General features: G+C 40.5%; 1 protein-coding gene across 3 annotated transcripts; it reads left to right on the forward strand.

Annotated features, from left to right (window-relative positions):
• Nucleotides 1–4815: 4815 nt before the first annotated feature.
• On the forward strand, nt 4816–15198 carry LOC102208603 (V-set domain-containing T-cell activation inhibitor 1-like). Of its 3 annotated transcripts, none has more exons than XM_005755074.1 (5): nt 4816–5076; nt 5344–5432; nt 9526–9879; nt 9988–10347; nt 12671–12903. In XM_005755074.1, exons 2-5 carry the CDS (start codon nt 5360–5362, stop codon nt 12841–12843), a joined length of 960 nt encoding a protein of 319 aa, XP_005755131.1. In that variant the 5' UTR covers nt 4816–5076; nt 5344–5359; the 3' UTR covers nt 12844–12903. The 3 variants fall into 3 exon arrangements, with proteins under 3 accessions (XP_005755131.1, XP_013763495.1, XP_013763496.1); XM_013908041.1 differs by lacking the exon at nt 4816–5076 and adding an exon at nt 14950–15198 and having other exon boundaries at nt 5116–5432; nt 12671–12714; XM_013908042.1 differs by lacking the exons at nt 4816–5076; nt 12671–12903 and adding an exon at nt 14950–15198 and having other exon boundaries at nt 5117–5432.
• The last annotated feature ends 1146 nt before the right edge of the window (nt 15199–16344 follow it).

The raw sequence follows: 16344 nt of genomic DNA on the forward strand, positions 1-16344 counted from the left end.
GAGTGCTGGCCAGCCACCGCAAAGCACGAACAAGCCCTTCACACGATGGAAATGCGGATGCTGCGATGGTGCCTAGGCCTGACACGATGGGACGACGTCATGAACACCGACGTTAGAAAGAGGATGGGAATCGCGCCAATCACAGATAAGATGCAAGAAGCGAGGCTGCGGTGGTACGGACATGTGGTACGGAGCGATGAGAACTCAGTGGTGAGAACAGCACTGCGGCTCAGCCCCCAAGGACGTCGACCTAGAGGCAGACCAAAGTGGAGATGGATGGACCGAATCAAGGACGACGTGAAGAAGATCGAAGCCGATCTGACCGATGCCCTTGACCGACCCAAGTGGAGACGACTTTGCAGAAAAGCGGACCCTGCAACCGAGCGGGAAAAACGCTAGGAGGAAGAAGTACTATTTCTTTAGGTATATTTATTTGTAAAGAAAACCTTTGATTTCCTGTTGACCCCTTTTCCTTGTCTCAATAATAATAACACGATCTAATACCTCTCCGATTCTACACGAAACTCACTGTTTAAATTGGAGTACCAACAGATTTTCATAGATCATTACAGTGCACTTACAGAGCAGCCACAGCAGACATCTGTTCTTCATCCTGCTCTCGGTGATAACAGATCAATAGTTTAACCAGCTCACAGTCACTTATAGTCAAACCCTCCTCCTTTTCCTCTGTGACAGGTTGCCAGTGTTGCGGTCATCAGTGAAATGGTTTCTCTGTCAGACTGCAAAAAAAAAAAAAAAAATCACTAAATGTTAAACCAAGCATTGAAAGTGGCTGAAGTCAATCAGGAAACCACAGACAACAATAAACACATATAAATGAAAACATGTCAGTACCTGCCTCATGCCTTCATTGACAGTTACCTGTGTTCTGTGTGGCAAACGTTTCTTATATAATATGAGAGAATCTCAAAAGTGATTATCTGTGTATTTGATTAACTTTGATCTTAATCATCTCCTGTGTTGGTCGTGTTGCAGATTTGTGGAAACAATGTGGTTCTTTCTGTAGCTGACTGCAGCTCATCTGAGAGACAGTGACCTGCAGTTGTTTTGATTGCTGCTTCTCTCTGCTTAAACCGTTGACTTGCTGTCAGAAACAGGTAAAACTTCTATTACTGAGACAAAGACCAACACTGTGATTGGTTCTGTTTATCCAAAGTCATCAGTGTGGGAGAAACACGTTTATAAAGTATTTTTTTAACCACTGACTGTGAAGAAAACAGGAAAGGTTTTATGCACGTTGAGATGTCACTGTCTTTCTGACAACACTGCACCCTTAAATATTACATTGGGGCAGCAGCCTAAACAGAGAAGCCTAGACCTCCTTCTCCCCTGGGCACCTCCTCCAGCTTGTCCAGGGGAACAAGAAATCGTTCCCAGGCAAGCCGAGATACATAATCTCTCGAGGGTGTCCCCAGGGCCTCCTCGTGATGGGACGGTCTGAAACACCTCACTGAGGAAGCATACCTTTCAGATCCCAGAAATACCTATTTTCAATGTGGACGAGCAGCGGCTCTACTCTGAGCTCCTCCTGGATGGTCAAACTCCTCATCCTATCTCTAAAGGAGAAGCCAGCTACCCTTAGGAGAAAGCTTATTTCCACTGCTTGTATCTGCGATTTGTTCTTTCAGTCACTACCTAAAGCTGTTCCACTCTGCCTGTCGATCCCAGTTGCTGCCTCCGGAGATTGAAGGGAGCAATCTTCAGCCTGATTGCTCCCTTCACCTCTGATGTCCACCATTTGTTCGGGGGTTACCACCACAACAAGCACCAACCACCTTGCGGCCATAGCTGAGTACAGCAGCAGCAATGGAGGTGTGGAAAATGGTCCGTTTGAGTTTAGTATCCCCAGTCTCCCTCGGAATGCTGTTGAAGCTCTACTGAATGTGGGAGTTAAAGATCTTGGAGATCAGGGCCTCAGTCAGATGTTACCAGTGTACCCTGAGTATACGTTTGGGTGCCTCAGGTCTGTCCAGCATCCTCCCCACCACATGATCCATGTGATCTGGTAACAGAACACCACTCGGGTTCAGATCTGGCAGAGCCTTCCTCCAGGTCTCGCTATCGTTTCCCACATAAGTGTTGAAATCTTTCAGTAGGACAACAGAGTCCACAGGTGGAGCACCTTTCAGCACACCGACTATATCTAGCCAGTACCTCTCAACCTCTTTGCCTAAACTCGGGCTCCTTCCACACCAGAGAGGTGACATTCATTGTCCCAATAGCAAGTGTCAGTAGCCAGGGATCAGTCTGCCAGGGTCTCCCGCTTCTTGTCGCCGCCCAACATGCATTGCACCTACCCCTATAGTGCCTCATATGGGTGGTGGGCCTAAAGGAGGGTGGGAACCATCCTTTAGGACCTTGTTTGTGCTGTGCCGGCCAGGCCCCATGAACTAGGGCCCTGCAGCACAATAAAGTAGCGATTCATGTTAATCAATTTGTTGTTAATGATGCAACATCATTATTTTTTTTATTTCTGCTTTGATTTTTGATCTAGAGAAATAGAAATGTTTTGCCACAGACCTGAATAGCACTGCAGTTGTAGTGGATGTTTGTTGTGAGGCATGCTGCAGATAAAGCTGAGAGCAAACACACCACAGATGGCTAAAGTTAAGCCACAGCCAACGTGTCAGTTACATAGAAAGGTGTCACATGTGAGTCTGCTGGCTGTGATGTACACGAGTCTGTGGAAAACCAGACAGCAGACAGGAGCATGTGTGGGTTTCCTACCACAGTGTAAAGATATGCATGTCATTACTGGTGACATGTGTCAGGGCTGAAGCCAGAACGTGAGGTGGTCCTAAAAGCAGACTTAAAACGGAGGCCCAGAATGAAGTGAACAAGAATTTAATTCACAGTGATGTTGTGACAATAATATTTACATGAAGTAAAAATGAAGTTACTGTAACATGAAGTATGAGGTCTCAGACAAAGTGAGTGTGATGTACTATGAACAGAAGCTATGAGATTACTGTGAACTTTGAACATAAACTGTGATAGACGCAGCTCAGCAAGGGGAACAGTGATGATGGAGTGGCACTGAAAGAGAGGGAGAGCTGAGTCCGAGTTGGTTTGGGAAAATGACAAGGCAGATCCACAGTTGAAGAATGAAACAGAGATGGCGAACCACTGATCATTCTATTGAGAGATATGGAGCCAGAAGAGATGAGGTCCTGTCATGTATGTGAGTTGATACTGGTCAATCAGGTGGGTTTGCCAGGTTTTAGTTCTTTTTGTTTACTTTGGTTTTGTGCTTATTTATGTGCGTGTTTCTATCTGAAAATGTGAAAAACTTAAAATGTCAAAAATACGCTTTTCATAATATAAATATCATTATATAACTTATAAACACATTTAGAAAGACATGAATTTAATATAATATATTTTTTTTAAATAATCTTAAAATGTTATTCTACAAAATGTCCAGCAATTTAATCTGTTTATTCTTTTAAGGTGATCGTCTGTGGGACCCAGGAAGACCGTATAACTGCATCTCTACCAACTTGAATTGCAGTTTCTCTGCACTCCAGCCTCTTCCGTTTCATGGGAAAGAATTTTCTCTAAGGCAGGAGAAATTATCTCCAAGAAAAGAAACAGCCTCGGCCATCGCACAGCAGAACAAATTCTCTTCTTAAAGAAAAATGAAAAAGTGTTACCTTAAATGCGTCAAGTTTTTATTTTGCAAGTTCATAAGCATTCTCCCTTTCCAGTTCACAATCAATTCAACCCCTAGGTCAAAAATATGTATAAGAAAATTGGCCTAATATTATATTTATAAACATACTTGTCCAGCTGTCCAGTGAATTATATGTATGTTATATGTATTTTTCATCAAGAAGTCACAAGTAAAACAGAACCACACCATGGCGCATGTTTAAACAAGGAAAATTTACTGAGCAAAATTATTTATTAAAGAAATGGACAACGATTTTTTTCAAAGTTCAAAGCAACACAGCGGTGGCCCAATATCAAACAGAACTCCATTCTGTAGAGTGAGCAGTCATAATGAAGTAGGTTCGTTTTATTTTGTAGATTCAAGCTGCTCTTCATATTTTGGCCACCAGATGTCACCAGAGAGGACTGTGTAAAGCTTCGCGTAATGAGCCGTTTTTCAATACAAGCTTCAATGCGTCAGAAAGTCTCATTTGGCCATCACTGATAAAAAGCAGCTGTGATGTTGGAGGGAGTGGTCTTTGATTTACAGAGCAGAGTGACGTCATCTCCCTCCATCACAGGGAGGACAGGATAGTGCCCTTCATGCCACTCTCGGTAATATCAAATCAACACTGACCAGTTCAAAGTCACTCAAGCCCCCCTCCTCTTCCTCTGTGACATGATGTCGTTGTTGTGGTTATCATGAAAGCAATGGTTCGACTGTTTGACAAAGCTTTGAGAAAGCGTTCAAATACTCAAACAGAATGATAACTAACTATAAAGGAATAATTTGATGCCTTCTTTGACTGTTAAAACAAATTGTGAGTGGCTGAATTAACTCAGGAAGCCGAAGACAGTAAATCCACATGAATGAAAACATGTCAGTACTTGTGCGATGCCTTCACTGACAGTATGATGCCTCTGAGATTACAGAGCAAAACTTTTCTTTTTGATCCTGAATGACTACCAATGACTTTGTTTAATGTTTATCTTAACGTGACTTGTGTTGATCGTGTTGCAGATTCGTGGAAACAGCTTGCATCTTCCTGTAGCTGAAAGCGGTTTGGCTGAGAGGAAGTGAGCGGAAACGTTGTGTGAATACTGCTTAATCGACTGCACCTCTCTGCTTTAATAACTTCCCACTGAGGCTGAAAAGCTTCGTGCATGTTGACCACTAATCTGCTCACTGATCAATAATTTCCTGACACAGCCCCCCTCCCACAACACGAAACGAAACAAACAAAACAACAACAACTGTGAGTCACCAAAGAGTCAGAAAACTGAACGGGAATGGAAAAAAAATGACGCAACTCGAACAAAAGCATTTGTAAGACTCCGCTGCGCGCCGTGAGGTGATCCCAGGAGGAGGCGTCTCAGCGGAAGGATAAATAGTTCCTATATCAGGTATTTTTTACTCTGGAGTTTCTTCGTATTGTATTCGTCTCCTTCTGTGTCCTCTTTTGATAACAAAATACACATTTAGCTCAAATCAGTGACGTTAAAAATTGAGTTTCGAACATCCAAATCAAGTTCAGAGCAGGAACTTACAAATCTAAAGTTTCAGTATCAATACGCAGCCTAGTATTGATCCTCCGGTACGCTGTAAAACAGAAGCTGAAACATGGAGTTGTATTTGGAATAAACTTTGGAAACTTTGTTTGATGTTTATAGAGATGTCACCGGGAACATGTGTAACATCTTCCGCGCAGGATTTGTGCCGTGGATCATACTCTCTGTGACTCTCGCCTCAGGCTCCGATGGTAAGTGACAGTTTGTTTTAATCTAATCTCATTTAAATGTTGTTCTGACGGAAACTTTTGCAGACATGTTCACGTTGTTTGTAGTGACGCATTTTGTTTGGAGTTCACTTTGATTTTTCTGTGTGAAAACAAACCAAACCACCAGTTTAGAAACTGGGATTGGGACCAGAGTAAACGAGCTTTAGGTGTGGAAACGCCCTTACTCTACTGCTGTCGCAGTTACAAGAACGCAGAACACACACCAAGAATATGTGTTCAATCAGTCACATTCATCCGACTTTGTTCTGCAAACGAGTGATTTCCACGTTTGGCGGTGGGACAATCAGCGTTTATGTTTAAATGGTTTCAGAGCGCTGATGTGCTGCCGCCACCTTCACAGCAGCACTGAAGCGCGCTCAGTGATAAAATAATTAACTAATTAAAATCTTTGTTTTACCGCTTTGTGCGATAAATCACCACATTAACGATTTTCTGCAGCATTCATATTTTCTTATTTGAAAGTGTTAGCGAAGGAGAAATGCGCAGCAATTCTGGTGTAAATATCGAGACTGCGCCGAGGATTATTACGGAGGAATAAACACACAACAGCCTTCCGCCATTTTTAGACTTAACATCGCTCCAAGAGAGAGAGAGAGAGAGAGAGAGACTTTATTAACTGTATTGACAGGCACATGCACGTCACATGCCAAACAATAATTTTATTGGCTGTTTCCATTTTCCTTTATATGCTCTCTACATCAGCTCAAACATTGTCTGTGTCTAGAAAATACTAAAGAAAGTCCTTCTTACAGTTTAGAGCATATTTTTATCTAACACCTCCACTTGCTCTCACTTTGTCATTCTCCTAAAAACAGGAGGTTTCTCACCCAGTATCATATAAAACTTTTTATGCATGGTATGAACATGAACCATTTAAATTTAAACAACTTAACTTTTGTAGCAGGTTTTGTCATCACATCCATCCATTGGACAGCTATCCAAAATATTTTTCCTTTCATTTACAGTTGACCTTGTAAAGTGATAGTTTATGTCACTATGCTTGCATCTCTGTCCGGTTAAAGGATTCATTGCCAATGCTATCACACCCTGGTTGTCTTCATAAACCTTAGGTGGTGCATAGGTCCATCGATACCTTCGAAGAGCTGTATGAGTACATACTCTCTTGTACAGTTGTAGCTAAGGCCATGTACTCAGCTTCACAGCTGGATAATGACACATTGGTTTGCTTTTTAGTTTTCTATTACATTAAATGATCATTCACAGTCAGGCCTATACAGTAACCAGTTCTGCTGTGTCATTCTGTCTGTTACATCAGCCCCACAATCTGTATCACTATGTGCTCAGAACTCTGGTTTTATTGCAGCACTGATCAGACGGCCTCTCTGTACCTTTGGAAATCGTTCATCTTTTCTACACCATCAGTGTAGTTCAGTTTTTTGCTCACAAGGTGTCGCTCTAGCTTTGTAACCTTGCATATGAAACCTTTCAAGGATTTTTTTTCCCCACATATTTTTATTTTTTCAGTGACATCCTCACATAGTTATCTCTCTGGTCAAAATCAATACCAATACAATGTTTCAGTTAACTCAAATCTTTCATTTAGAATTTTCCTGCCTACATTTCCTTCACAACAATCAGTGTGTTGTTATTGCTGGCGTCAATGATCAGGTCATTTACCCATTTTATCAAGATTACGTTTTCATTCTTTGGTGTTCATGTGTAACCATAAAATTGAAGAGCACAAAGTTGTTCCCACTCATATGTTCATGTAACATCTTATTCCAGCTTCTGCCTGATTGTTTTAGCCCATACAGTTACTATTTCAACCTTTCATTTGCATCACATTCAGCTACCTTTTAGCTCTCTGGTTGTTTCATGTTTGTCTCACAATTTAGTGGTGTGCGTAGATAGGCAGTTTTAACATCCATCTGATGTAAAACCATGTTTAATTGTACTGCTCTTTGCATAGACACAATGATAGTGGTCAGATAAGCAGTGGGAGAGAAAGTTTCTTCAAAGTCTACACCCATCTTCTGACTTCAACTTTTTAGTCCTATTTTATATCTCAAAGTCATCTTTATCACATGGCATCGTGTCAGTTTGTGTTTGTCTTCCCACAGTTGTTTTCATCACAGACATGACGAGTCTGTGGCTGAGCACTTTCCCACTGTTAGGATAAAAGACCCAGAAGGCTGAAATATTTTTGTCATTTCCAGCTAACATTCCCTTTGCACACCTTGAGTCTAGTTTTCTCTTGTTCTGTTTATAAACATAATATGCTGTTCCAAATGTTTGCATCTTGAAAAGTTTTGGCTTTCTTCTTGTCAGCATCAAATACGGTGTCTATTTTGTGAGTTTGTTAAAACATCTGTTCCTCACCACAGCTGCTGTTTGTACTGCATACAAACTCCTTAAGTAATTCTCTCTCTGTCAGCATACATCTGGCCACGTCAAAGACTGTACGCCAGTTTTGCTTAGCAGTAGGGATGGGCATCGAAAACCGGTTCTTGTTGAGAACCGGTTCCCACTGTTTCATTTCCTTGGAATTGTTTGCAATTTTTGCGATTTATCGATTCCAGTCGCCCCGAATGACGCCACCACGTTGCGGAGCGTCATTTACCCGGCAGGAAACACGGCGCCTAAGCGGCTCAAACGCTCAAAACTTTGGTTACACTTTACGAGAACGGATGACAACAGGGCAACTTGCAATACTTGCAAAGTAGATATTTCATTTAAGGGAGGAAACACTACGAATATGCAAAAGCATTTGCTCACAAAACACACGATTACCTTAAATCAATGTCGTGTTTTTCACGGACTCATGAATCTCAACCCAGCAGCAGCGGTAACGTTTACACGTCCTCTCCCGTTAATGCGGCAGGTAAATAATCAACTAACAGTGCATATTATGTTAGCGCGATCTGCGTTATTACAACCCTGCCATTACTGTGTGTTTAGTGACCGTGATGAGACAGAGTCTGGCTCAGATGCTGGCAGTTCTCACTGCAGTCTACCGGTAGCGTCTCCTTTCAGGCCAGGATAGACGAATGTCACCGAGCAGTGACTAAGTTTGTGGTCAAAGGCTTGCACCCATTTGCCACAGCAGATGATTTTCAGTAAGTGAATGTGTTTAATTGTAGGCAGGGACATTACTGGATATTCTTGTGTAATTGCTACAGAATAATTTATGTTATACTTTGTTATTGCTACAGAAGAATATTTATTTTATTATTTTACATTTACAATGTTTTTTCCTGGGGACCCTGTTACACCCCATTGAAGAGCCGTAGGCTGTGGATCTCTTAAGATCTCACTGTTGGGTTTGTAAGGCCATGTTACTCCTAAATTTCTATCTTGTTCAAAGAGAAGATATAAAACAAAGTTCTAAGCTAATCGACCTTAGTGTTCTCATTTTTTAAAAAGAATCGATAAAGAATCGAATCGTTAAACAGAATCAAAAATGGAATCGGAATCGTGAAAATCTTATCAATACCCATCCCTACTTAGCAGTACTCTTTTGTGTGTGGTTCTTAGGTCTCATGTCTGATCCCAGTTTTGCTAAGAAGAGTCTGATAAGTTTTCCCCATAAAGTCTGTTCTGATATGATACATTTAATCTGCCCATACATGGCTGTATCAGCCAGAAACTTTTGTGTTGCTTGCACCTTGTGACTCTTACTTTCGAGATAATACACAAACACTGCACTGGAATAATCATTACCTATACTCTTACATCAGGCTCCTTATTTCTAGTCTGCATAAACTTTACCTTTGTGCACCCCACACCCAGCCTTGTGAACAAGATAACTTGAGAAAGAGGACTTTCAAACTGATGCCTCAGCTTTAAAAGGCTGATGGGGTATTGTTGTCAACTGGTTAGGCAGGTGGGCAGCGGCCTGGAGAATGAAGTATGTGAATGTGAGAATGAAGATGAGTTTGACCAGACCTTGGTCAGAAGTCAAGTTTTCCAAAAATCTTGTGAGTGCGGTAACTCGAGAACAAGGCAACATTGGATTTTTTTTTAAATGGATACCATTAGCTTTATCTCTATTTTCTCTCTCTCACTTTTACCTCTCTTTTATTTCTTCTTTCAGACAAGATAAACATCACAGCTGAGTCTGGACAGAACATCACTCTGCCATGTCGAGCTCACAACAATCAGAAGCCCATCATAGTTGTAGAGTGGATCAGATCTGATTTGGGGGCAGGTTATGCCTTGTTGTTCCAGGATGGGCACTTTGTTCCAGATCATCAGCATCCGTTTTTTAAGAATCGGGTGGATCTTCAAGACAGGCAGAAGAAGGATGGAGATGTATCTTTGATTCTGAACAACGTGACACCTGCTGATAGTGGAACATATGAATGCCATGTCGTCACGCGAGGAGCAAACCAGAGGGAGAGAGCAACAGAGCACACCTGTACAATCGAGCTTAAGATTCTTCCTCGTGGTGAGTTATTACAATTGTTTTTGATCAAAAAATGAGATGCTTCCTAGTTGCTGATGTTTTCTGTGACATTTTTAACCTCTCTGCTCTGTGGTGTTTCCTGTCCTTCAGTCCAGATAAACACGACAGCTGGACAGACAGCCATTCTGCCATGTCAAGTTCCAAACCTCAACAGTGATCCCAGTGTGGTTATAGAGTGGAGCAGAACTGATCTGGGGAAAGAAAATGTCTTTTTTTATCAGGACCAGAAGTTTATTCCAGATGACCAGCATTCATCTTTTAAGAACCGAGTGGATCTGCAGGACAGACAGATGAAGGATGGAGATGTGTCTTTGATTCTGAACAATGTGACAATTAATGACACTGGAACATACATGTGTTGCGTCTTCATGAAGGGAGCAAAACACAGAAGGAGAGCAAAACTGGATAGTGACCTCATCAGTGTTGTCAACCTTCATGTTGTTCGTCCAGGTGAGTGAGTAGAGTTGAGTGTAAGTGTGATCAGAGGTGAAGCTGCTTCCTGCTTGTTGATATTTGTTTGTCTGTGAAGGTTTTCAGTCATCCAGATTATCATAATCTAAGGAGCTTGGAAAGAAAAGCATTTGGACTTCTTTACGTTGCTTAAAGATGTCTCACCTCTCATCCAAGAAGCTTCTTCAGTTCTAGGTTCAAATGGCGGAGAGTCCCAGACTTAAGCCCGATGGGAGAACATCCCAGTGTACCTCAGACCCAGCAACACACCCAGAAGAAAACTGGTTCTTCCCAAAGACAGAACTCCTAATCACAAACGTAAATCCTAGTGTATACTGTACAATGTAACGAGGAATGCTCAGACCTCTAAATTGGAGAAACCAAACAGCCACTTCATAAACGCATGGCACAATGTAACGCAGTAAAGGATCAGCCTGACTGCAGCTTGATAATAAGCTAGTCAGAAGTGCTTCGACTACGGAGCCTGAGTGTGCGGATAAAATACAAAAAACAGAAGTAGAGCTCAAATATACATGTATTATGTATCTTATGGTGAGATGAAATTTATAGACAGATAAACAAAAGAAAAAAATATATACATTGTAAATATCAACACTTCACCGAGTTCTTTTGATTCCTCAGAGGCATCCGATGGAAGACAAAACACTGCTCAGTAGACCATTCAGCACTTTATTACTTCTAGAAGGGAGATGCGTCCTGCATGACACGTTGCCGCAGATCTCAAATTGGTGGTGTGCCCCTGACAGTTTTATTACAGAAGCTCTCTCATTCTAGTCTAAACAACAGTGTCTCAGTAACTTTCCACTAGAGACAGCCCCCTCTTGTCTAATTTTCCCAGGCAAGCGTGAGCAAGAGCCTGCAGCTTTCTACTCCCCAAGGACACATGGTCTAATGCCTTTATTTTTCAGGGCTGTGTCAACTTAATACTACACTATATAACTTCATAACACTTATTAATAAATAAGCATAGCATTATTGAGGCACTGAAAAATTATTTATTCCCAACAGCATATATATTATAAAAAAACACAATGATAGTGATAATAATAACACTACTACTAATAATAATAATAATAACAACAACAACAACAACAATAATAATAATAATACAAAACAACTAATTTAGTCCCAAGAGGAAGTTGGACAAGGTTTAGTCAGTTCAGTTTAGTTGACCTGCAATAAGCCGTGTTTCCAAACAGGTAGGAAGTCCATTTATCAGTTCATATAGATTTATCAGTCCTACCGCAATACAGCGGTGGTCAGGTGGCTCGCCATCCTGCGCTGATCAGGGGTTTGATAATGGGGAAAAAACTCTGACTTAATCAAGGTTAAAAACATAAATTAGCATTCACAGTTAAATTGGAACAGCGTTCTACTGCCATTACAATTGAAAAATAAATCCATAAATAGAAAAGTCAAATAATTAATGTCATATTTTATATAACAGCCAATAAACCAATAACCAAAGTCATAACATTTGATTCTTATAATGAATTTCATTCAAAAATAATGTTATAGAAAACCATTTGCATGGGTCCCATCAAAGTAAAGTAATTTAGCAAGAGTAATAAACATTATCCAAGGTTAATCAAATATTTCCAACACACATTTAATTATATGTGTTGTGCAACACGTTCAATAATCTAAAAGGAATTCAGATCAATTCAGAAGTCCCAAAAGAAGGCCCAGAAGGCCGTTTTGGCATTCACTTAGAAAAGTAACAAAAAACTTCCAAAATGGACAAAACTACAAAAATCAGATCTCTCACTCAACTCTTCAAACAGTAATTTAACATTCAGCCATAGTGAAAAACTGTCTGTCACCAACTGTCTGCCATCTATAATTCAGTTTTGAGATCCTTTCCCAGACACCTTAACACCTACGCACATCCTGGGCCTTTTGACCTCTCATAATAGGACTAGGGTCTTATGGGTCTTATTTCACAATGAACTCACCTGAAACCTTGGCTGATTGTGACCTACACCTGTTTTTACACCTTGGCTATTGTGATTAGGTAGAGGATCATTAGGGGATCCATGTCCCTTTTGGGGGGACACTCTTCTCGGTTGAGAGGTGAAATGTCTTCAAGCAACTTAAAGAAGTTCAGACGCTCCTTAGACTTGATGTTTGTTTCTAAAGATGTTATTGATGAGACTTTGTAGAAAGCAGCTGGTCTGAGTGATGTGATCAGAGTGCAGTAGATAATGTCTGACAGCAGTTTGAAGAGGAAATGGATTCTGTTCTGTTCTTCACTCATCACCTACCTGACAGCTGACACCTCACACCTGTTTCTCACCTGCAGGTCAGACAGGAGGAGACACAGAGGATGGAGTCATTAGATATAAAGTGATATATTTTGTTTTGTTTCTTGTACCAGCTCTTGTGGCTGTTATTTTGATCTGTAAAAAAAAGAACAAAAATAATCCCCCACTTCCTACTCCTCTGACTGATGAAGTAGGAAATGAAGTTTACTGAACAATCTCTGCGTTGATATTAGGGCTGCCACGATTACGTCGACTATCAAAATCATCGACAACTAATTAAATAGTCGACGCGTCGTTTGAAGCTTCGTAAGATCCCAAAGGACGCAGGAATAAGTAGTAGGATTTAAGAGGGTAATAACGGACTGAAACAGAAGATGGCAGCACTGCATGTACAAGGATGCCAGCTGCCGTTAAACCCCGAAGAAGAAGAAACTGTGTCCCAGAATTCATAGTGCGGCCCTGCTCAGTTTACAACAATGGCAGCAGCTAGTTAGTTTTAATATTGCTCTTATTATTCTTTCTGGGTCACAAAATAAATGTTTAACATATTTTCAGGCGAGAATATAGCTGTGTAAACCTAAAATATCTGCTCAGTTTATCAAGACACCACATATTTTCAAAAGCGCTCCAACGTCTTCTGTTACCCACCAGCTCGATAGCTGGTGTTCGGGGTTCAAGGCTCACCAGAGCCAGTGAGAACACCGGACTCCCGACAAATCATTTTCAAACCTACCGCGGTCTTTCGCTACTCAGGTTAATTTATAATTAATCTTTATTATATTATTAGACCTTTATTTATCCATATAAAAATCTCATTAAGATTCAAATCACATTTCCTAGAGAGACCTAAAGTAAAAACACATACAGCATATAATAACATAACAATATCTATATCAAATTGATATTACTAGAATTTTTAAATAGTGTTATGTAAAATCAAAAGTATCTCTAAAACATCAAACATCGATCAAACTCTGATTCGATGTACAAGGATCTTTGATATATCAAATCTCGTGATTTGACATCGATAGGGCAGCACGGTGGCACGGTGGTTAGCACTGTTGCCGCACAGCAAGAAAGTCCTGAGTTCAATTCCACCATCAGACCGGGGTCTTTCTGTGTGGAGTTTGCGTGGGTTCCCTCCGGGTACTCCGGCTTCCTCCCACCGTCCAAAGACATGCAGCTTGTGGGGATAGGTTAATTGGATAATCCAAATTGCCACTAGGTGTGAATGGGAGTGTGAATGGTTTTCTGTCCCTGTGTTTTAGCCCTGCGACAGACTGGCGGCCTGTCCAGGGTGTACCTTGCCTCCGCCCTATGACAGCTGGGATAGGCTCCAGCGCCCCCCGCGACCCTGAAAAGGATAAGCGGAAGCGAATGGATGGATGGAGATCACTTGTCATCGATCAAACTGATTCGATGTACAAGGATCTTTGCTATATCAAATCTTGTGATTTGACATCAATAGATCACTTGTCATCAATCAAACTCTGATTCGATATCCAAGTATCTTTGATATATCAAATCTTGTGATTTGACATCAATAGATCACTTGACATCGATTACACTCTGATTCGATGTACAAGGATTTTTGATATATCAAATCTTGTGATTTGACATCAATAGATCACTTGACATCGATCAAACTCTGATTCGAGTACGAGGCAGCAGAGAGGACCTTGTATGGGTTTACTACCACATTCTAAAGGTACGCATGTGATGTCAACTGGTGAAATGCAAATTTGACACACCAACATCAGGATCAGCGCTTTCCCTCAGACTGACATGTAGAGAATGTGAGCTGACAGAACAAATAAAATTTATGTACGAAGTTTACACAAACAACCAGGTATTATAGTATATATATTTATATATATTATAGTGGCACACGTAATTCAATTACAGTGATCTGAGAGCCACCATCTAACTGATGGAGCACAGGCTCAGAACTGATGTTCAGTGGTTACCTGCGTAATGTCATCATAGTCCTCAGACAATCTTTCTGTTGACAAAATAATAATAATGTAAGATACTCATAGTGTGACCTTTGGCTCTGGGTCAATATAAAGAAAACTGTTAATATGTCAGTTAGCAGTCTAACAAAGCTCTGCCTGCAGTGCACAAGTTAGTCCAAAAACTGTTTAGCAAGAGATGTGTTACAGGGGTACCTAGCACGACGCACACACAGTGGTTTAGCTGTGATGCTTGTGGCCTTATTAATGCAGCTTATTTCAAGCTGCCGTAAACACTGTTGTACACACTGCTTCCTTACCTAGCTTGCTCGTCCTGCACTAAGCTCTCCCCTCTTCCTTTCTAGGTCCTGGCATTCTACTGAAGTAGGGAAGGCGTCATTAGATGATGACTCCTAGTGATGGTAAGATGAAGCCTCGTGAGGAACTGAAGGTTTCCATCCAACTGGTCGACTCATGGTTCAAAGCATTGTGATGATTCATTTGCTCTACTGCGCCATCAAGTGGACGATTCAAGTGAAAAAGGCTCTTTGATTGTAATGATGTGATGTGTAAACCTCTAAACTGAATAAATAAATTGTTTTCATGGTTATTTATTACGAATATTGTCTCAGCATGTCTGATACAAAAGAGAAAGTGGAAACTATCAGGACAGAGCTTTGGTATGATTGTGTAACTGTGTAATCATGCTTATGTACATCTGGATAATCACACAAACTGTGTGGCGCTTCACTTTTTAATAAACCAGTGATTCTTGAGATAAGGGACAAAACATGTCCAGCAGATAAAACCCAATTTTGTGGTTAAAAATATGCATACAAGTGTTAACCCAACTGCCTAAAAGACAAACCAAGGCAATGTTTATACAACAAAACTATGATTTTGCATTTTTTATAAATATATATTTATTTTAAATGGTACAATACATTACCAGTACCTTAAAAATCCATTGTCCAGAAGCAGGTGTGATAATATTAAAATATAAAAAAAAATTAAAAGTAATGTAAAATTAAACATCATGGCTCTCGTCACTAAGTATTAAAGTCAATACCTTATATCAAAATATGCAATTGAAAATTTATTTTTACATATTTTTTAAGTGATTAAAATCGTGCGTCAAGTCGATGTAATCCAAGATTTGATTATTTTTTCTTGTAAAAACAGCCTCATTTAGGCAGATTGTTGAGGCCATAAGCAAATGATGAAAAACAAGATGGCTTCTGTCAGAAAAACATGTGTTATGAGAGAAAGTATGGTATTTTGTCAACACCATCAGATGTCTGATACAAAAGAAAGTGGAAACTATCAGGACAATGTTTTGGCATGCTTATGTACATCTGGATAATGACACAAACTAGTGTGTGGTGCTTCAGTTTTTAATAAACTAAAAGACAAATCAGATTATAGGATCTGTGGTGTTGTTTATTTATATTATGGTTCTTATCATTTGTGATATTTATTACTCTGTGCATACTTTATTAGGAGAGATGAGATATAAAAAAAAGCTCTTCCTTGCTGGTCACATTGAAGAAGAAGCTCAACTATGTAGCACGTACGTAATCAAATTCAACACCACAGTGTGATGGGGAAATCAGCTGTGTTTTTCTGCCCATTTGATTTCGAATCTGGCACACACCAGAAAACCAGTTCCTGAATCAGTCATGTGATACCCGCGAGGCCTCGAGCGTCACTGCATACGTAATCAAAGCGTGCCTCGATACGTGCTTCACAAAAACTCCCCT

The sequence above is a fragment of the Pundamilia nyererei genome, unplaced genomic scaffold, assembly GCF_000239375.1.
Source record: "Pundamilia nyererei isolate P.nyererei 1_Seehausen unplaced genomic scaffold, PunNye1.0 scaffold00904, whole genome shotgun sequence".
NCBI classification, from domain to species: Eukaryota; Metazoa; Chordata; class Actinopteri; order Cichliformes; family Cichlidae; genus Pundamilia; species Pundamilia nyererei.